Source organism: Aspergillus ambiguus (genome assembly GCF_047715705.1).
Source record: "Aspergillus ambiguus strain CBS 117.58 unplaced genomic scaffold BDV59scaffold_71, whole genome shotgun sequence".
In the NCBI taxonomy this organism is placed as follows: domain Eukaryota; kingdom Fungi; phylum Ascomycota; class Eurotiomycetes; order Eurotiales; family Aspergillaceae; genus Aspergillus; species Aspergillus ambiguus.
Window position 1 is genome coordinate 44965 of NW_027395584.1, and position 19715 is coordinate 64679.

The following is a 19715-nucleotide window of genomic DNA, read 5'->3' on the forward strand; positions in this document are numbered from 1 at the left end:
TATATGAAGAGCGCCATTACGTAGTGAGCTTGGCGGCGGGCGGTCAGCTTAGCTACCTACTTCGTCGCGACCAGAATTCCGAGCTGGAATTTATCCAACACCACTACCACCCCAACCGTCCTTTTGGCCGAGCTGCCGGCATTCCTACAATGTCTTCATCCCATGTCCGTCCCTTCTCTACATGATGACGGCCCGTTCCACCAAGCGGCAACGAAGCTCAACTGTCTACCTGTGCGATGAGGAGCCGCGCGACGAGAGTCCAAGATACAACGAGGTCGATTCCTCTCTAGGGGCCTCATCAACCACCCTTTCTGGGAAACGGAGAAGCCCCGAATCGCCGTCCAGAAAGAAATCCGTCGGGAACAAGTCAATCCGCGGCTATTTCGAGCGCTCGAATCCGGAGAACGCGCGAATACCATCCTCCTCTATAAACGGAAACGAGGATGACGACGATATCATTGATGATTATGACTCCTATGACGAATTATTTAACAGCTTTGCAGACGAAGACACCTCGCGAGGACGGAATTCTGTTACCCCCGCGACTACTCAAAGCCAGTCGCACCAACTTCCATCCCATACCGCGAACCGTACTACGAGGCGCAGCAACCCGCCGAAACGATTCATAGTCCCGTTAGCCACCGATCGGAGGAAGAAGTCGCCGCCCCCGACACCGTCGCTCGATGGCCAGCTTCCCTGGGCTCAACGGTATCCTCCCCGGGATTTGGATGAGTTGGCAGTGCACAAGAAGAAGGTCGCCGACGTAAACAACTGGATAAAGGATGCACTGCGGGGGAACAGTAGACATGTGAGACCGCTCCTGTCGCGAGTTCGATGTATTTTCTCGTTGCCCCGTCACTAACGCATGGTAGAAATTGCTCGTTCTCCGAGGTCCTGCAGGGAGTGGGAAAACCACCACAGTTTCATTGCTAGCAGAATCACTAGGTCTAGAGATTGTGGAGTGGAAAAATCCACCAGTCTCAGATTACACCTCAAGTGATTATGTCTCGGTTAGCAAAAGATTTGACGAATTTCTCGACCGTGGCAATAGTTATGGAGGCCTCGAACTCGATTCGGAAGCTGGTCTTCGTGGAGACACTCACAATGTCAACACACCTCACACACCTCACCGTGTTATACTTATCGAGGAGTTTCCAACATTGAACCGAAACTCGCCAAGTTTAGGAGCCTTCCGATTAGCTCTCCAACGATGTCTGGCCACATCGGGCACAGAGACGAACACAACGCTTCCCAGTTGGCAACGAGCCAGCGGAGACACCAGGGCCCCTATTGTGATCATTGTATCCGAGACTCAGCTGAATTCAGACTCTTCCCTGTCAGACAATATAACGGTACATCGACTGCTTGGAGCGGAGATCTGCAGACACCCCAATACGACCATTATCGATTTCAACAGCATTGCCCCAACGTTCATGTACAAAGCCCTAGGGCTAGTCCTAGATAAGGACGCTCGATATTCAGGGAATCACACAAAGCCATCACATTCTGTGCTGCAGGCAATCTCCAGGACCGGCGACATACGAAGTGCAATAAATTCTCTGGAGTTTCTCCGTCTCCGGCCCGGAGCAGCAAAAAGCCTCAAGGCTCAGTCTCGCAAGGGTAAGAGTCTACGTAAAACAAATCAACCCGCAAACCCTACGGAGGTGCAGGCCCTGGAGTCAATTGCGCAGAGGGAGAATAGCCTGGGGATATTTCACGCCGTGGGGAAGATTGTGTACAATAAACGGCAAGAGACCGATGCTGCAGAAGCAGGCGGGAGACAACCCTCGCCCCCACCGCACCTGAGCCAACATGATCGACCAGAAGCCTCTCAGGTCTCTGTCGATGAGCTCATTGATGAAACAGGAACGGATGTTCAAACATTTGTTAGCGCCCTGCATGAGAATTATGTACCGTCTTGTGATGGCGCATCTTTTATTGAATGCACAAACGGGTGCATAGACGCGTTGTCTGACAGTGACTTGCTGTCTGCCAGCAACCGCAACGGGACGCCGTCTCGGCCGGCCACTAAAGCTGTTGTTTATAGGAGTAACGCCGGACTCGACGTATTACGACAGGACGAGCTCAGCTTCCAAGTGGCGACGCGAGGCCTTTTGTTCTCGCTTCCGCACCCGGTGAAGAGGTGCTCCAGACCAACTGGTCACTCCGGCCGCAGATACAACGCGCACCAGATGTACTTTCCCGCTTTGTTCCGCCTCGTACACGACATGGAGGAAATTAACGACCTTGTTGGTATATGGAGGCAGAGGTTATTGGATCCATTCAGGGGGTTAGCCGTGAGAAGCGTCCAATCGTCGACATCTCGCAGAAGGCCAAATCATCCGACAAATAATGAGAAACCGACACCCGTGACTATGACATCTCGCAGTGATCTGCTACTCTACCAACTTCCGTACATGGCCGCGATCTCTTCCGACCCAGCGGAGACGCAGGAACTTCAGCAACTCACCCGGTTTGGTGAAACCCACAGTGACGTGCTGGAAGGAGATTCGGATTATCTCCAAACTGAGTTGGCTGACCCTTCTACAAACGACGAGACTTCGAAGCCATACAAGCTGAAGTCTTCTTCAGGCAACAGGAGCGTTTTTGGACCACAACTGCCCGTTGGCAATGACGACCGGGAGGAAAAGCTGATTTTGAGTGATGATGATATATTGGATGATTGAGTTCTTGGCGACATTTTTGGGGCTTCCTTCACAATAGTCAATACTAGTACCATATACATGGCGATGTGTTGGAATTCAACGCACAGCTGACTAAGCCGATCCATGCAGTGAAACTCGCCGACAGCAAACGCCAACTTGCTCTTCCACTTCTTGCACGTTCCTGATTTCCGTTCCCTTCCTTTGTCAATATTCCGCTCCTTCCCCAGTCCAATCTGTATACACTCGGGCGGGAGATTGTTTCGAGAATGAAAAATGGTTCGGCATAATGTCAACAACACGGAAACGCCGCGGGATTCATGGTCGGATGGAACTGTACGCCATGACACCAACACGATAGGTCGGAAGACCGAATCGGCAGAGTTGCGGTCCAGTCCGGCCAGCATAGTAGCCGCCGTGACTCATGCCTCCATCCCCAGTTGGACGAGCATTGTCTTGATGGTCTCACTGATCTTCGGTGGCTGTTGTACCAATGTGGGTTGTCTCGAAGTCAACGCATGTTCAGCAATTGACGTGGTATCCTAGGTCTTTACCCTCGAAGCCATTATTAAGTGAGTGCTTGTCCAATTCTCAATAAACTATCACAAATGCATTCTAACTGTTGCAATGAAGAGAGCAACCTAGTTCCGGTATGTGCTCAGCACCCAGCTCTACCTCGAGTCGCCCACCCACCTTTCGTCTAACAATTCAAAAGGTCCCTTGATCACATTCGCTCAATTTGTCCTCACCGCATTATTTACCGCGCCCAGTTTTATATCGCTTTCTGCTGGCCCGCAGTCCGGATTCCTGACGCGGCCTGCTATACCGTTGAGGTCATGGATTATCTACACCGCATATTTTCTGTCAGTGAACCTATTAAACAACTGGGCTTTCGCATACAAGATATCCGTCCCATTACACATCATCATAAGGTCCGCGGGCCCCGTTGCATCCATGGTGATTGGGTACATCTACAATGGCAGGCGTTACTCTCATGGTCAGATGCTCGCCGTTGCGATGCTGACCGTTGGTGTCATCGCTTCGGCCTTGGCCGATGCTCACGAGAAGGGCCAACCGATCAACATTGGGAATGATTCTTCTCTTACCGATTCGGTGGTTGGCTTTACCATTCTTGCGTTGGCCATGGCTCTTTCCGCTTTCCAGGGTATCTACGCCGATCGACTGTACGAGACCTACGGCAGAGATAATTGGAAGGAGGCTCTCTTCTACTCCCACACCCTGTCCTTGCCCTTCTTCCTGCCTGCATATACACATATTTCGACGCATTTTAGAGGACTCTTATCGTCCCCCTCCCTGCTCTCGCAGCTCGAAGGTCTTTCAGGAAAGTGGGCTTCCGCGCTAGAGTCCACTGGATCTGTGGGAATTGGAAACCTCCCCACCACCGACGCTTCGAAAACTGGACCATACCTCACGTGGATCATCAACGCTACGTCCGAGGCCCTCGCGGGTCTCCAAAATTGGAACGCTCTCTACAGCGCTCTTGAAAGCATTCCAATGCAGGTGCTTTTCCTCGTTATGAATGCCTTGACTCAGTATCTGTGTATCCGTGGCGTCCATCTACTGGCCGCCAAATCGTCTTCGCTGACAGTGACCATCGTGTTGAACGTCCGCAAGCTGGTCTCGCTGCTGATTTCTATCCATCTGTTTGGAAACACCCTTGCGCCTGGTGTCCTGGTAGGCGCTCTTTTTGTTTTCGTGGGAGGTGCATTGTACGGGTTCGAAGGTGCCCGGTTGAGAAAAGCGAAGGTTAAGCGAAGTTGACCAACTAACTACACGGCATTTTGGAATAGAATACATGTACTTTGCATCGGACGCTCAGATCGCCATTGGAGCTCCAAACCCCATGTATTATCGGCATCTAGAAAATATGTTTAATATGTAAGACTGTCATGCAAATGTGGACTTGGGCATGTCTTTTAGTGTACAGGTCTTGTTATGGACAGGAAAACAAATGCCTGCACAAAGCAGCTGCCCAAAGGATCTTCACACCGAGAACCTTGCTAAAATGCAGGGAACAAGCTCTAGCATACAGTTACAAAAGGAAAATACAATTGTATACATCGCCATCATACAGCTCCTCATCGTGCCGTGTCTTGTGTTACATACCATCGCCCACAGTCGAGACTCCATGGAGAGGTTACAAGACCTCGCCGACAATCTTGGCGGCCTCCTTGTAGGTCTCCAGGAGCTTTTCACACTTCTCCCGCTCTGCTTTGATGCCATCGTCCTCGTAGAGAAGCTCGCCAAAGAGATCTTCTTTATAAAGTTCACTGACAAGCCTGTTCTGCACAACATCTTTGCTGTGGTTCACCAGAAGGTGCATGATAGCCTTAGGTACCTGGTCCGCGATTGTCTCCCGGACGATACCGAAGTAGGACGAAATCAGCCGGCGGATCAATTCAGTCTCCAAAAGTTCACGGTCCGATAGGCTCGGCTCGGTAGAGTTCTCCTAGGATAACAAGTTAGCAGACTTCCACACGGCTGTCACGGGCGAGACATACAAGAGAGGCAACATCGCCGCCGAACTCAGCTGGGGCAGCGTAATCCTCTGCCGGCATGACGGGAGAACGCATCTCCATTCGGCGGTTGCTGTGATTAATGCTTGCGTCGACGGCATGACTAGACTGTTTGGATTGGCCCGATGGCTGGGGGAAGGGAGTAGAGAGTTGGGTGCCATCCTTGCCAAAGAAATAGTTCAGGAAGGAATCGCGAGTGGTGTTGGCTCCGCCGAAGACAGCATGGGAACCCGACTGCGCGCCGTTCAGAGACGCCGCAATACTACCCTCTTGAGCCTTACCCACGTGGGGAGACATGCTGCGTGTTCCTCTGGCTGATTGACTCCTGATAGGGAGGCTCTGCCCCTTGGAGTCGGCGTTTTGCTCCTCCTCGTCTTCCGGGGAAGCGGCTACATTGCCATTAACACCTCCAAGTTCTTTCAGACGTCTCTTCTCGCGCTTCTTTCTATCTTCCGCCAGGGCCGCTTTCCTTTCCTGGTCTTGCTTGTTCTGGATGATAGACGACATGGCGGCTGCCGCACCGAGGAAGTTGGGGTGATTCGTGTTGATATAGGCCCTTTGTATGGAAATCAAAGACTCCACATAGGCCGAGCAAGGGCCCAAGCGCTCACGAAGAAGGTCAGAGACCACCTCGATTAGTTTTCCCTGGAGCCGGGGAAAACGCAAAAGCTCTTGCGAGCCACATGTGTGGCAAATCTTGATAAGCTCTTCGTAAACCAGCTCCACACATCGCTGGCTAGGAGCCTCCAGCATCTTGATCTGAGGCTTCACTAGAAGGTCGAAAGCAAGCTCGGGGACAAACAAACTCGGTCGTGGTCCAGTCGAGTTCCGGATTGCCGTGCGAATGTCAGAGACGGTCAAGTTGTGCGTGGGGTCGATGGTCTCGAGGGAATTGCCGAAGACGGAGTTGAAAATATAGTAAATGCGAGCTCCTCCGCACAATTCCTTGGTGGAGATCTCGGAGGAAGTTCCATCAATAGAGGAGATAAAGGATGAGGCAAAACGGGTCATAAGTTGCAGGATCAACGATCCGCGGTGTTCCTTGCCGCTGAACTGTTTGTTCCCGTAGCTGGCAAGTTCTTGTTGGGTCTGGCCCATCAAAGTGTTCAGGCGAGCTTTGATGTCAGGGAGTCGATCGCGGATATGAGACATTAACGTCGTGTTCAGCGTTTTCGCCAGGAATTGCGTGCCACAGCGGTTGGCCATGTTCCGGTAGGCGGGGTGGTGTCGGAAGAAGTCAACTTCGGCTTGTAGAGCCTCAGACAAGGACTTCCCGGACTGGATGTCCTGCTGGGATCGGTTGACCACTCCGATAAATCCAAGCTTCAACGGATACACACGACCGGAAAGGATATCCATGGCATTGGTTCCATGATCCATGAGGTCTAGTTTCGTCAAAACACCAATTGTTCGTCGGCCCATAGGGTCAACTTGACGAGCCAATTTCAATGCTTCCGAGTTAACAAGGTCAACATTCGCAGGGGACACGGCAAGGATGATGCTGTTCGGTTTCGCTATATATTCCAGTATCAAGGCACGGGTTTGCTTCTCGATGTCCGATGGTTGGTCTCCGATAGGTACCTTGGTCAACCCCGGCAGGTCAACCATGGTGAGGTTGAGAACATGAGGAGAAAAGATCTTCAGGTTGATCGGCTGTCGATTGATACCCTTGTTGCTTCCAGCGATTCGAGCGGTCTCGGCTTCGATCTCCTGCTTCACGAGCGCAAAGTCGTCAAACTTCCGACCAGGAAGGTGATGAAATTCAGCCCATTCATTCTGTCCCGCGACACTGGCGGCCGTGTGAGGCACGTGGACATCATCCGTCGAAGGCCTGTCATGACGCTCGCTAGGGATATTGATAAGCTGTAGAATTAATGGTCGTCTCGTGACAATACCGCTGCCTCTCGGCAAAAAGTCTCTCCCGACGATATTTTCGAGCACAGAGGACTTCCCCGACGATTGAGACCCTACCACAACCTGCCTAGGTGTCAGCGCCCTCTATCAATGCGAAGGGTAGGGGGTGAACCGACAATCTGCGGTAAATCGAGAGAATCATTCCCAATTGTGTTGAAAACCAGGTCTTGAAGCTTGTTGACGGTGACGAGCAGATCCTCGCTTAGTGATGCCATGTTGTCGAAGGACCAGAGTGAAATCTCGCGGGGGAACGGCGCCACCGGTTGGATGGGATGTTTGCTCGCAGAAAAACGCGTCGACCCCGATCAAGGGGACACAGGGCAGAACAGAAGTCCCGGCAATGAGTAGTCGACGCTGCTATGCACCTTCAGGTGGTTGCTGTCACACGGATACACCACAAGGCGAAGCTCACCCTTGTGTCTGCTGCTCGGTATCAATCGCGCGGATGAGATCAAACAATCCAGGTCGCCCGTGAGCCGGTCGAGGTCACGTGATAGTGCTGATGTAATGGCCGGAGATTTTCGGAGGTTCGAGCTAACTTTAGCTTAACGGGTTTACTTTGTATACATCAGATTCAGCGGACTTAGGCTATGTACAGATCCAAACCACCCAAGACAATCATAAAATCTGTAGCTTTTTTATTTCCCGGATTTCCTCCACGCATTCCCTTTTCGTTCCTACTTGCGCAGTTCAACGTAGTTGGCCGGGAAGAGACCCCGGCGACCGTTATATTCACCAAACCACCAGTCATCGTCCGGGAATTCCTAATCAACATAGTTAGCGGATGTTGGCAGAATACAGCCTCATTGATTCCCCCCAGGAGCGAAATCCTTTCTCGTAAGGGCAATCAACTTACAATATTTGCGATTTCAGCGTCTTCCGGGAAGCTCAGCTCATTGTCCTCAGCGGCCTCATAGTCATACAACGCGACGGCAGTAGGTCCATCCGCCGCGCTCGCAGCTGGCGCTGGGGTCGACTCGACCGGAGGCGCAGGCTCGGGGGCGGCCTGGGTGTGCGTCGCCGCAGGTTGCTCGGTGGCCTCAACCACTTCAACGTAATTGCTGGGGAAAAGACCCCTTTCTCCACGAGCGTTGGAGCCGAGCCACCAGTCCTGGTCGACCATTTCAATGTCGGTCACATACTCTCCTTCTTTGAGCTCTATCTCGTTGTCTTCTGCTTTTTCGTAGTCGTACTGGACAAGTGCCTGAATACCTCCACCCGGGAGGGTGTTTTCAGCCGTAACCTCTGCGGTTGCCCTCGCTACGTCGTGGGTGTCATCCTCCAAATCTTGTTCCTTCGGCACCGTCTCACTCAGACTCTCCGCGGGGATCACTGGAGGCGGCGCATGTTGCTCGTCGTGAGCATCCGCAACCGATCGTCCAACCGGCATCGCAACACGGATCGGAGAGGCCTCACGTACAGGAGGTGTCGGGGGTGTCGGAGACCGTGGCTGCGGAGGCGGGCTCGGTGCAACCTGATGCGACTCCGGTTCGACGGCTTCTGCCTCCGCAGGGGCCGTGGGAAGGCCGGGCAAGGGAATGGTATGTCCACCAGTCGGGATATCTGCAGGCCTCGGAGGGATCGGCTCTGGGTTCTTGGATTGCTCACGCATGAGCTGGTCGCGGATAGCACCCACGCTCGGCTGAGGTGCCTGAGACTCGGGTTCAGGCGTATCGTCAACCGTATTAGCGGCTGCCTGAGACGCGTTGCTTCCGATAGATTTGCCGGTATGAGTGGTCTGGACGGGAGCCCAAGTTTTCCCGGTGTACGAGCTCTTCCATTCTCCACGGCCGCTGAGCTGATCCTGAATCGGGGGGGTGGGGGTATTGGCGGGCGAGGCCGTGCTAGAGCCCTCTCCCCTCTCTCGAGCTTTCTTCTCCGCCCATATTTGTGCTGGGGTCTTCCCTCCTTCGTCAGCGAACGTTCTGCTCGCACCCCCAACTGGGGCAGCCGTTGGCGTCGGTTTCACCACTGGATCGCTAGGAAGAGGAGGCTTGGTTCCGGTAAATGCTTGACCGCCGCCGAACTTGTTTGAGACCTTCGGCTTCGGCAGGCTCGTCAAACGACCCGAGTCGCTCGGAAGGGCGATGGGCTCAGCAGATCGAACGTCTCCAGGAGTAGGGACGTCGTCTGCCGGAGCCGGAGTCGGCTTGGAGGCTGCGGAATGATCCGGGTTCTGTGCTCTAGCCCGAATGGCAGCAATGTCGACCTTTCCGACTGGCTCGTATGCGCCTTTCACGGGCTCCGGTCTCTCATCTTTGAGTTCACCAGCTTCACGCGCTTGCCTCCTGATCGCAGCGATGTCTACCTTTCCCACGGGCTGATAGCCGCCCTTCACAACACCGGGCTGTTCTTCGCCAGCAATGCCTGCGTTGCTTGGAGTAGATTGGTTTCCGGATCTCAGTTCTTGGAGGTTGACCTTTGTCGGTTTATAGGCAGGCTGCACTTTTTCTAGGCCAGTCCTGGTCACTGGAGGAGCGTCGGGACCCCAGCCATCATCATCGCCACTGGGTTTCGGGATATTCCTGAGGGGAAGCGTCGAGGGGTTGGAAGGGGCACCACTCACGGCCCTGGATGGGGTGAAGACGGGTTTGCTAGCTACTGGGGGCTTGGGAGCGTGCGAAACTTGCGGCTCCGGACCGGAAGAATATTTCGAACCAGACGCATCCCCGACCTTCTGTATGATCCCTTCCGGGGTCAAATCTCCGTCTGCCCGTGCAGTTATCTGCACATGGTAACCCTGATGGCGTCCGTGTTAGTAGACAAGAAAAGTGTGTTTGGTAGCAATCGGTGGTGTCTTACGTGCAACAGCTTTGAGACAGCAGCCAGGTGGCTTGTAAAATAACCCTTGGTCCGCTCGGGAACACCCTCACCACACCAAGCAATGAGGACGTTCTTAGGAAGACCTGTGTTTGGGCAGGTGACTTTGACGAAGGCGAACTGGACCTTCCCTTCCGAAAATTCATCAATCAAGTCCTCCAATTCGCCCTCTTTTGCGCAGGTGGTCAGCTTAGGCTGTGATCTTCGGAGCCATCCTTCACTCACCTCCAGAGGTCTGGACCTTGAGTACGCTCTCCTTGTTGCCAGTATCACGCTGGAAGGCATTTACCAGAGGCGTCGACACCGAGAAAACCGCCCACTGACCGTATGTGGAGGAACCGGCGGGGTTGTTACTCGGGGGTGGGGAGTTGACCACGGTCTGGTAACTCTTCGATATCGAGGGACCATTCGATGACAGGTTGAGCGTTGACATTTCGGGGGGAGGCTGTAATGGCTTCTACCTGTGCTAAACATGGCACATTAGGAGCTGTAACACTTCCTGTCGGTATAGAATATCCAATTGGGGTGCTCACCAAAAGGATTGACTTGACGGGGATGGAGATGCGGGGGAGTAAGGGGGAGGAGAGATTGTACGGGGGTGGGTTCCACGCTAGAAATGAATGAGACAGGGCTTCATGAAGGAATCCTAGCAGATTGGAGTGAAGAACCTTGAGGCAGGAGAACCAGGTTGTCGTGAGTGTAAGTCTTGCGGGGGAGGGAGAGGAAGAAAGAAGGAGAAGCAATCATGAGAGAGGATGACAAGTAGGCATCAGCAGGATAAGGAGAGGTCACGGTTTGTTTGTATGGGCTGGTAACGGAGTACGTCATTTGCCTCAGACCGGAAGGCGGTGTGTGTGGGAATTTACTTGGCAGCCTATGGGGTCCTTACCCGTCTCGTACTGGTAAAACACGGTATGATACACCCGATCCAGAAGTCTAGACCAGTCGCGATCGCTCGCTCGTTGAAGCTCCCAACATCTTCATGACTCTACCGTCTTCACCCAGAATCTCCCCCCGAATCCGCTCATCTCCCCGTGTCGCCCAGCTGATTTGTGCTGGGGTAACCGTGCCATGACATCCTGACCTGGTTCTTCTGTTATCTGATCCTCTGTGACGCACCCGATCCATCTGCGGTGAGTGCTTTGGGTTGGCTGGGTGTAACTACCTCCCACGCGTTCAGCAGGCCAATTGGTTCCGCAATCCCACGCGGTACCTGCAACAGAGTCTTACTCGGCTTCTCAGTACATCGCCGACTTCTGCCCAACTATGGACTCCTTCCAGTCAACCCCCGACGCCCAGTCCGGTTCGAATTCCGGCCTGGGTATCGACCCTTCAGGCACATCCAAGCCACCTCTACAAGACCGCAACCCGTCCCCTCCGACCCCTTTCAGCGAGAAAGAAGCCGGCCAAGCCTCCCCAGAAGACGATTCTGCAGCCTCACCACAGGATATCCTTCCGAGAGATAGGCAACTCCGGACGGCCACCTATGACTATGCCTTTGAGAAGTCAATGAGCCACGCGGAAGCAAAGCTTTTCTACCAGCATCATCAACTGGAGTCCCGAGGTGCTACCGATGGCGACCAGTCGCAGCAGACCCCTGCGATGTCGAATTCTCATGCAGCGGCCGCTCGAATGGGGGATATGCAAGACCACGCACCGGACACGACTGCAAAGCCGGAGGTTGGTAACCAGCAGGTGACCGACGATATTGCCACTCCTCCCATCGGGGAATACCAACACCCAGGCCCCGAACATTCGTCATTGGGCCACTACGGTGTTGGCACAGACAACCATCATCAGCAGACTGGTGGAATCAGTGCTCCCTTCGGGACGTCCAATGCCAGGGACAACCTCTTGGCTACGATGCAATCATTGCATGATAACCCAGGGACCGCACATGGTATGGTGAACATCGCGGCTGATAGCAATGCAGTCACGTCAGAATTAAATGTCATATGCCACAAGATCTCGCGTTTGCTTGACCGCCGGTCCAAATACATCCAATTGTCACTGCAAGGTCCCGAGGATAACCCCAAAGACCTGCCAGGCTGGCGAATCTATCCGCCACCCCCAGAGCCCGCCTGGGAAGGCGGGAGCGGTAAACCCAGTGATCAGCATCGTGGAGAGCACACCAGAAGAAAGATGGGTCAGGACATCGGCGAAGACTTTGATATAGCCGAATGTCCGCTTCCAGACTCATCTAGTTGGAACTTTCAAACAGATGAAAACAGCGTGTATCAAGTGTATGAAAATGATGATGCGATGACTGCTCATCAACCGGTCGTGGAAATCCCTTCGTTGAGGGATTTCTACATGGATCTGGACGCTGTTATCGACGTCTCGACGGATGGTCCAGCAAAAAGCTTCGCATTCAAGAGGCTTTCCTACCTGGAGGGAAAGTTCCAGCTCTATACTCTATTAAATGAGTACCAGGAGATAGCAGACAGCAAACGAGTTCCCCACAGAGACTTCTATAATGTTCGCAAAGTCGATACCCACGTCCACCACTCCGCATGTATGAACCAGAAGCATCTTCTTCGTTTCATCAAGAGCAAGATGAAGAAGTCTCCAGACGAGGTGGTTTTGTTCAGGGATGGGAAGCATTTAACGTTGAAGGAGGTTTTCGAAAGCATCAACTTAACGGCGTACGACTTGAGCATTGATACCCTCGACATGCATGTGAGTAACACCACTCCATTGATGGGGAAGTAAGCTGCACATATCTAAGACATTACAGGCCCACACGGATTCTTTCCATCGCTTTGACAAATTTAATCTTAAATACAATCCCGTTGGCGAGTCGCGCCTCCGAGAAATATTCTTGAAAACAGACAACTATATCAAGGGCCGCTATCTCGCAGAAATCACAAAAGAAGTCATCTCTGATCTAGAGTCTAGCAAATATCAGATGGTGGAGTGGCGTATCTCGATTTACGGGAGATCAATCCAGGAATGGGATAAGCTTGCAGCCTGGGTGGTCGACAATAAATTGTTCTCCCCTAACGTCCGCTGGCTCATCCAGGTGCCTCGACTCTACGATGTATACAAATCGAGCGGGATGATGGAGAACTTTGCGCAAGTGATCACGAACGTTTTTCAGCCCTTGTTTGAGGTGACAAAAGACCCACGCAGCCACCCCAAACTTCATATTTTCCTGCAGCGAGTTGTTGGTTTTGACAGCGTCGACGACGAGAGCAAGGCGGAGCGGCGACTCTACAGAAAATACCCAATCCCAAGGGAATGGAACACGAAACAAAACCCGCCGTACAGCTACTGGATCTATTTCATGTTTGCAAACATTGCATCACTCAACTTTTGGCGGAAACGGCGAGGCTTTAACACATTTGTGCTGAGACCTCATTGTGGAGAGGCCGGAGACCCTGACCATCTTGCAGCCGGATTCCTCTGCTGCCACAGCATTAGCCACGGCATTCTACTAAGAAAAGTCCCTTTGCTACAGTATCTGTTCTATCTAGATCAGATCGGAATTGCCATGTCCCCACTCAGCAACAACGCCTTATTTTTGACCTACGACAAGAACCCGTGTGCCAACTTTTTCAAGCGCGGTCTGAACGTGTCATTGTCTACTGATGATCCGTTGCAATTTGCTTTCACCAAGGAGCCACTGATTGAGGAATATTCTGTTGCTGCCCAAATCTACAAATTCAGCGCTGTCGACATGTGTGAGCTTGCAAAACATTCAGTGAAGCAAAGTGGATTTGAGCTCTCGTTGAAGCATAGGTGGCTCGGTTCAAACTGCCATCTCCCCGGAGTTGCAGGGAATAACGTGGCCAAGAGCAATGTTCCCGACATCCGTGAGGAATTTAGGAATGAAACGCTCGTAAGCGAGCTGGCGCTGTATGTTTCACCTCCACAGTCACATATCGATACGCATCGGTCTTGTAGACAGGGCGGTTCAAGATATCCGAACGGGCAAAACTGACAATATGCCAGAATTGAACGTTATACCGGTATAGCGGAATCTCAATCCAAAATACCCGCACCAACAGGCTCACCTCTAGCCGCAGACAAGAAGCGTCAGAGTAAGTCTAATCGCTATCCAAGCAAAGTGGTGTCAGTCTGACGAGTAGCAGATTTACCAGAAAGACTCAAGCACTCTCCGGTCCTTACCCAGGGATCTGGAGAAGTATCCAACACCAGCAATCTGGAACCCTTGACTAGAGACAGTCAAAAAGCTGATAAATCGCCTCTCCCAAATCCTAGCGCCCTCGTTCCAAACTTGGGTGATGCCTTGTCTGATGAAATGTCTGGTTCCATGACGAGTAACGCCGGCTCGGTGGGGTTGAATAATAGTGTGAAATCCGACAGCCTGCCTGAACAGAAGATCTTTCCTGGGATCGTGCATGAAAGGGCACACCGGAATAGTGCAATGAACCGCACATTGTCCGAAGAGGACGAACAACCCACGTGATAATCCCCTGCGGGCTGGTATATCTCTATATGTTGGCAAGCGATCAGTCTAAGTAGACAGCCGCGGGTAGCGATATGTTTCTGTCGACAATCGTGTGTTGCCTATGCTGAATGTATGCAACGGTACGGAATAAGAGGCTCGGGTCTCCCGGAGACACATAACGTCTGATTAGATGAGATTATATACTATGAAGACACCAATGGAAGGAAACTGGAATGCTGTGTCGCGCCAATCCAGAGCTCTAATCTAGCGCCGCCTATTTTACTTCTTGGCGTGAATCAATAATAGCCATATGCGATGGGATCTGCACTCAAGATGCTCCAATGAACAAGCGAACTCGTCGTAACCGAGCTTCTGGCAGATATTCAAGTAAGCCTGTTGCAGACCGCATGGTCAGCCGGCCCAACTGCCACGTCTTTCACGCACACCCCATGTTTCAAGGATTCCATCATTTTCTTCCACCGCAGGGTGTTGCTTAGCCCATTTGTGTATGTAGATGCGTAGAGCTGTCCAGCGCACGCATGCGTTTGTCTTCGTTTCTTTGTTGCTCGCTGCCCCCTCGCTAACACCAACATACCCTTTTGCATCTGTGTTCAAGTCATCTCGTCGGAGGTCAGAAACTGGAATACCAGAACCTTTGCTAAGTTCATGGTCATAATAACGTGCAACACAGGGATAACCTAATGACAGGTAGTTGTATATCTGCGTTACAAAACCGTCATGAAACTCGGTAGCAAAGTCTGCCGGGGGTTGACGGCTCTCTTCGCCTTGGGCACTGTATGACTCGGCGGGCTGTTCCATACGGGGTTGGTTTCCAAACTTTAAAGATGCGTTGTTTCCAGGAGAACGGTGCTCATCAACAACTCCACCATGACGCAGGGATGAACCTCGGCTGTCCTTCCCATGACCATCAACTTTACATGTACCCATCCAAAGGCCGTTATTGTCAGAAAGCTGGTCGTGGCGCGAGCCTGCATGCCACAGGCCAGAAGCTCCCCGAGGTCCGCGATTATGATCCGCATCAGCATTCGATTCGCAGATAGAGGTCTGAGGCGACAAGCTTTGAGGGAAAACAAGATCACCTCCAAGCATCGGAGGGCTCTTAGTATGCTTCATCTGAGCTAGATCCTGATACCCACGGTTGCCGCCATAATATCTGCCCCCTACATCGGGTGTTGAGGTGGGCATGGCGGCGTGTGAAAGACGGCCACCCTTGGTCCCAGCCATGGCACGATCTCTCATCTCCGCCTCCTCCTTATGTCGACGCATGTAATCAAGTTCCCATGTGAGATCCGCCGACGACGCGCGTCGATACTTGATCTGGTGGTCTGCCCCTGGCAATATATGGCCTTCCACGCTGGACTCATCCTCTTCTCGGTCTATGGCAAAATGGTCCACAGGCTGATGAACTTGTTCGTTGGGAAAGGCAGCCAGGGCCTGTTCCTGCAGCTGCATTTCTGCTGAACGAGCCTCGAGAGACAGCAAATAATCCGCGAATTGTTCGTCGCAGCTTTCTCTACGACTTGGTTGACTCGAATTGTGGCCTGCTGCCAATCCAGATGCCCAAGCAGGGATCGAAGCTAGCCGTGACGATTGGCCAGACTCGTCCGAAGCCTCACTGCAGCTGGATGGTATGGCCGGGAGGTCCGGCACACGAAAGGAATGTCTCCTCGTCTCATGACGCTTCAGGAGGTTGGAGTATGAGAAACGAGATTCATACTGCATATCACTACTGGGATGGATGAATCTATCATGGTTCCGTCCAGATAATGACGGGGCTTCCGGTGAGGGAAAGTCCGGCTTCGTCTGTCGGCGAAAGGACCGCTTTTCGGTCTCCATCAATTGGGGAGAGAATCTTCTTCGTGTACTCTTCGACTCATTCGGGGATAAATCTTTTGCTAAGGGCCTCTCGTGTTTATCAGATTTGCCTTCGATCCGAGGGGAGATGCCGGTCTCGTTCTGCGAAGACCCCAGCACCGAAGAGTCTGTCCTTGGGGAGTTGCATGACGATGATGACGTACAGACACCCTGTTCACGTCCTTGCTTGGTCTTTAGGTCAGCCGATCGACCTCGACTGGCACCCTGCGAGCTGCGTGACGATGTCTCAATTGGTTCAGGCAAGAACCGTCGGGTTTTTTCTCGAGGTGGAACAGACATCGGGGTCTGGCGTTGACTGAAATCCGACGATGAGTATTGCCTCTTGTAGTACTGTGAAATTTCGAAGCCTAGTCATCACTTATTCGTGTCGTCCCTCTTGATACCGCCAGCTTCCCTTGGTTATGGAGCAGGTAGGTGCGGGCGTATTCCGTGTATAGAAGCCGATAGTCGAGCTCGATCAACTGGTGGTTTTGATTCGTCTCTTAACCCCCTTCGACGCCGGTCGGTTCTGGGGTCATGACCAACGCTCATGGACGACGGGTGTTACGATGAGGGGAGAGATTTGGGGGGTGGTGGTGGTGCAGGAACTTGATAGTGGTGGGGAATGATAAGAAACAGGTAAGGTGTGAGGTTGATGTGGCAAGCTCCGGAGTCCTGCGGTCCTAAGCTGTTGGTGCCGGATGCAGGGTCCTGGCCATCAATCACGGGGCAGGCACATACACAGATCATGTCTCTTTTTCTCTTTTTCTCCAACCTTATTTTTACAGTAGCAATGAAATAATAATCAAGGTACAGGAGATATGAGAAAGGAACCAACAGTAGAGAGGTGCCTGGTACTGTATTCCAGTGTATTGGTATCGGTATTACCAAATAACCCGTCCGAATATTTAGGTACCAGGGTACCTTGACCCCTCGTATCAAATACGTCATTAGTATTACCGTCGTAGCTCCGAACCCGGTGAAGATCTCGACCAATCCTTACTTCAATCCCTTCGAGCTTCTCCTCTACAACGCCCCAACATGGACCAGGGCGAAAAAAGAAAGTCCACCACGCCCGTCGCAGAAGACGCCGATGATTTGGTTAGCAAACGGCGCAAAGTAATCGGTCCATCTTTGCCGTCTCAGGATGAATCTCCTGCAAGCGAAAGCGAAAGCGAAAGCAGCGACGACGACGATTTTGGCCCAAGTCTACCTCCTCCCGACGGTGGGCCTCCGGGTGGACATGAGACTACGGTAAGGGAGAGAGAGTCACCCGCCGCTACAGAAAGGGCATCTTTGGAGCAAGCACGTCCGACAGAGGTCAAGGCTCAGAGAGATGACTGGATGCTCCAACCCCCCGGAGCTGCGGACTGGGCACAGCGGGTTGACCCGACCAAGCTAAAGAACCGCAAGTTCCAGACTGGGAGATCAGCAACAAGCCTTCCAGAGGGTGCCGATTCATCCTGGACCGAGACCCCTGAGCAGAAGATGAGACGTTTACAAGACCAGGTGATGGGAGTAGCTTCACACTCTCCATCTGAGGGGAAAAGGCACCAGACGGCTGCATCATCGCAGGCGATGCAAGACAAGGTAAAATTGTACAAAGTGAGTATTTATACTGTACATGGATTTGGCAGTACACCTAGATACTGACGAGGTTTTGTCCGTGTAGGAAGCAAAAGCGGCAGAAGAAGTGCATGCCACCAAATCCAAACGGCCGCGTCTTGAGAATAGCGGAAAGGATGAAGACGACCCAAGCTCCCGAGCATTTGATAAGGAGAAAGATATGTCCCTCTCATCGACCATGAGTAATGCCCAGCGGCGTGAGCTTATCAACAAGGCTGCCGACTTTGGCTCCCGCTTCACAAGTGGGAAGTTTCTATAGTCCCTCCGATGTACGAACAGACATACCACCTTGGTTTTGGATTACTTGGAGTACTAACCATGCCGCGCGAGGTGTAGAGTATAATAAGAGTTCTACGTGTAGGAAGAGGAGAGGATTTTCTAAGCGAAATCTCTTTTCCTAGGCGCCTAGATACTGTATATGTGGTATCTGAGAAAGGCAACATTAGTGAAGCGTAGCTGTTTGGATTATTGGGTAATATCAAGTATAGAGAAAAGAAGACAAGAATGGAGACCATTGCCTTTAGGGGATCCTGTAGTATCTATCTTATAGCGGTAATTATAGAGAGTAGGAAGTAATATTCGCTAAATTTCCAGCATGTGACAGCCAGTCATTTCAATCAGGATTCGATACCATTAATGCTCTTCTAATAGAACACTAAGCATAAAGGTAAGTGTTACGGCACCAGTGTCAACCAGAAAGACCTGTAATTACTGCTAAGGCTTAGCCAGCTATACAAAATCGCGGTATAATTTAGTCATACCACTAGTCCAGGAATCAGGTCAAAAAAGAGGTTGGAACCCAGGGTATAGATATGGCCATTTAAGTCCCTGCTACATTCCAGAATATAGTGGTAGTTACATAAACTTACCAACCGCATTCCCAACAACCAGCAACAGTCAATTATATGATGGCGGTTTGACCAGGCAGAACCCTAAGCAATTCACGGCCAACCGATACCCCGTAGGAATAATATGCCCGATCATCGACCAATAACTAGACCTACCTAGTTCTTTTCTAGACAAAACATAATATCGTTTAGAATATATGCGTCTAAGCACCTACGGACATGTAACTAATGATAATATATAGATCGACGGTATCCGGGTATACTACCTAGCTACTATACTATTATCTATTAAGCTACTATAGCTACCATATACCACAATTAGATAATGTATAAGGACACTTATTTATATATTTAGATAGTTTTATCTTTCGCGTTTAATAATACTATTTTTAATAATTATAGTATTTTATTACCAGTAAAATTTATTTATACTTTTATTATAAGTATATATATATCTACTTAGTCTTACTTCTATATTTACTACTTGGATCTTAGAATTCTTATGTATCGAACTCTGGGGGTTCGGGATAGCTGCAGAAGAAAATATCTAACTAATTTGATTTAACTTTAGATGTTCCTCGCAGAATACTTAGATTTCTAGAAGGAATATATAGAAATCTAAGGAAGAAATAAGTAGAAAGTAAAAGAAAAGTTAGAAAATTAATAAAAGAATAGATATACCTTCCTCAGAAACTTATATCATTAATTCTCTAAAGAATTATGGAGATTAGACTATATATATATAGTATAGATATAGGCTATAAATCTAAATTAGAGTAGGTTAATCTAACCGCTATACCTTAACTATAACCTAACTATAACTAGCCACGTAGATTATAGTACAAAGAATCTGATAACTAGTATAGTATAGGTAGGTTAAAGTTAAAGATCTATCCTATCTAGTATTAACTATTAAGGAGACAGATAAGGTTATTCTAGTTAGGGATGCACTCGGTGCGGGTCGGGTACAATCCGCAGGGTCAAAAAATAATCCGCGCGGGTTGCGGGTTCCTAAAAA

At 51.1% G+C, this 19715-nt stretch overlaps 7 protein-coding genes across 7 annotated transcripts; 4 read left to right on the forward strand and 3 right to left on the reverse strand.

Annotated features, from left to right (window-relative positions):
• The first annotated feature begins 77 nt into the window (after window positions 1-77).
• Window positions 78-2813, forward strand: BDV59DRAFT_157630 (putative cell cycle checkpoint protein Rad17). Its single transcript, XM_073687476.1, has 2 exons — window positions 78-808; window positions 873-2813. Exons 1-2 carry the CDS (start codon window positions 182-184, stop codon window positions 2685-2687), a joined length of 2442 nt encoding a protein of 813 aa, XP_073542669.1. The 5' UTR covers window positions 78-181; the 3' UTR covers window positions 2688-2813.
• Window positions 2814-4556, forward strand: BDV59DRAFT_157618 (putative UPD-GlcNAc transporter (Mnn2-2)). Its single transcript, XM_073687474.1, has 4 exons — window positions 2814-3158; window positions 3210-3235; window positions 3297-3313; window positions 3379-4556. The coding sequence occupies exons 1-4, from the start codon at window positions 2940-2942 to the stop codon at window positions 4443-4445; spliced, it is 1329 nt and encodes a 442-aa protein (XP_073542670.1). The 5' UTR covers window positions 2814-2939; the 3' UTR covers window positions 4446-4556.
• Window positions 4557-4633: 77 nt separating this feature from the next.
• BDV59DRAFT_157624 (dynamin-related GTPase DNM1) lies at window positions 4634-7447 on the reverse strand. The gene is made up of 3 exons (XM_073687475.1): window positions 7231-7447; window positions 5186-7177; window positions 4634-5133 (listed from the first exon to the last, which is right to left on the reverse strand). The coding sequence occupies exons 1-3, from the start codon at window positions 7327-7329 to the stop codon at window positions 4822-4824; spliced, it is 2403 nt and encodes an 800-aa protein (XP_073542671.1). The 5' UTR covers window positions 7330-7447; the 3' UTR covers window positions 4634-4821.
• Window positions 7448-7661: 214 nt separating this feature from the next.
• BDV59DRAFT_189744 (putative actin binding protein) lies at window positions 7662-10702 on the reverse strand. Its single transcript, XM_073691657.1, has 6 exons — window positions 10603-10702; window positions 10468-10544; window positions 10160-10400; window positions 9917-10104; window positions 7971-9854; window positions 7662-7878 (listed from the first exon to the last, which is right to left on the reverse strand). Exons 3-6 carry the CDS (start codon window positions 10365-10367, stop codon window positions 7792-7794), a joined length of 2367 nt encoding a protein of 788 aa, XP_073542672.1. The 5' UTR covers window positions 10368-10400; window positions 10468-10544; window positions 10603-10702; the 3' UTR covers window positions 7662-7791.
• A 233-nt stretch (window positions 10703-10935) lies between these two features.
• On the forward strand, window positions 10936-14580 carry BDV59DRAFT_189746 (AMP deaminase). The gene is made up of 4 exons (XM_073691658.1): window positions 10936-12613; window positions 12672-13792; window positions 13889-13977; window positions 14029-14580. Exons 1-4 carry the CDS (start codon window positions 11201-11203, stop codon window positions 14364-14366), a joined length of 2961 nt encoding a protein of 986 aa, XP_073542673.1. The 5' UTR covers window positions 10936-11200; the 3' UTR covers window positions 14367-14580.
• Window positions 14581-16897, reverse strand: BDV59DRAFT_189747 (uncharacterized protein). Its single transcript, XM_073691659.1, has one exon. It carries the CDS (start codon window positions 16521-16523, stop codon window positions 14760-14762), a length of 1764 nt encoding a protein of 587 aa, XP_073542674.1. The 5' UTR covers window positions 16524-16897; the 3' UTR covers window positions 14581-14759.
• Window positions 16898-17234: 337 nt separating this feature from the next.
• On the forward strand, window positions 17235-18374 carry BDV59DRAFT_189748 (GPALPP motifs-containing protein 1). The gene is made up of 3 exons (XM_073691660.1): window positions 17235-17828; window positions 17896-18118; window positions 18186-18374. Exons 1-2 carry the CDS (start codon window positions 17265-17267, stop codon window positions 18106-18108), a joined length of 777 nt encoding a protein of 258 aa, XP_073542675.1. The 5' UTR covers window positions 17235-17264; the 3' UTR covers window positions 18109-18118; window positions 18186-18374.
• Window positions 18375-19715: the final 1341 nt, after the last annotated feature.

Excerpts from the sequence above, each read along its gene's own strand:
- BDV59DRAFT_189748 (XM_073691660.1), top strand. The coding sequence starts at position 17,265 with ATGGACCAGGGCGAAAAAAGAAAGTCCACCACGCCCGTCGCAGAAGAC. Across the intron at positions 17,829-17,895 it reads ACAAGGTAAAATTGTACAAA|GAAGCAAAAGCGGCAGAAGA; the intron begins GTGAGTATTTAT and ends TTGTCCGTGTAG.
- BDV59DRAFT_157624 (XM_073687475.1), bottom strand. The coding sequence starts at position 7,329 with ATGGCATCACTAAGCGAGGATCTGCTCGTCACCGTCAACAAGCTTCAA. Across the intron at positions 7,178-7,230 it reads CTCTCGATTTACCGCAGATT|GTTGTGGTAGGGTCTCAATC; the intron begins GTCGGTTCACCC and ends ACACCTAGGCAG. Across the intron at positions 5,134-5,185 it reads GCGGCGATGTTGCCTCTCTT|GAGAACTCTACCGAGCCGAG; the intron begins GTATGTCTCGCC and ends TTGTTATCCTAG.
- BDV59DRAFT_157630 (XM_073687476.1), top strand. The coding sequence starts at position 182 with ATGATGACGGCCCGTTCCACCAAGCGGCAACGAAGCTCAACTGTCTAC. Across the intron at positions 809-872 it reads TGCGGGGGAACAGTAGACAT|AAATTGCTCGTTCTCCGAGG; the intron begins GTGAGACCGCTC and ends AACGCATGGTAG.
- BDV59DRAFT_157618 (XM_073687474.1), top strand. The coding sequence starts at position 2,940 with ATGGTTCGGCATAATGTCAACAACACGGAAACGCCGCGGGATTCATGG. Across the intron at positions 3,159-3,209 it reads TCGGTGGCTGTTGTACCAAT|GTCTTTACCCTCGAAGCCAT; the intron begins GTGGGTTGTCTC and ends GTGGTATCCTAG.
- BDV59DRAFT_189746 (XM_073691658.1), top strand. The coding sequence starts at position 11,201 with ATGGACTCCTTCCAGTCAACCCCCGACGCCCAGTCCGGTTCGAATTCC. Across the intron at positions 12,614-12,671 it reads TTGATACCCTCGACATGCAT|GCCCACACGGATTCTTTCCA; the intron begins GTGAGTAACACC and ends AAGACATTACAG. Across the intron at positions 13,978-14,028 it reads CGCAGACAAGAAGCGTCAGA|ATTTACCAGAAAGACTCAAG; the intron begins GTAAGTCTAATC and ends GACGAGTAGCAG.
- BDV59DRAFT_189747 (XM_073691659.1), bottom strand. The coding sequence starts at position 16,523 with ATGTCTGTTCCACCTCGAGAAAAAACCCGACGGTTCTTGCCTGAACCA.
- BDV59DRAFT_189744 (XM_073691657.1), bottom strand. The coding sequence starts at position 10,367 with ATGTCAACGCTCAACCTGTCATCGAATGGTCCCTCGATATCGAAGAGT. Across the intron at positions 10,105-10,159 it reads CAAGGTCCAGACCTCTGGAG|AGGGCGAATTGGAGGACTTG; the intron begins GTGAGTGAAGGA and ends CCTGCGCAAAAG. Across the intron at positions 9,855-9,916 it reads CTGTCTCAAAGCTGTTGCAC|GGTTACCATGTGCAGATAAC; the intron begins GTAAGACACCAC and ends GGACGCCATCAG.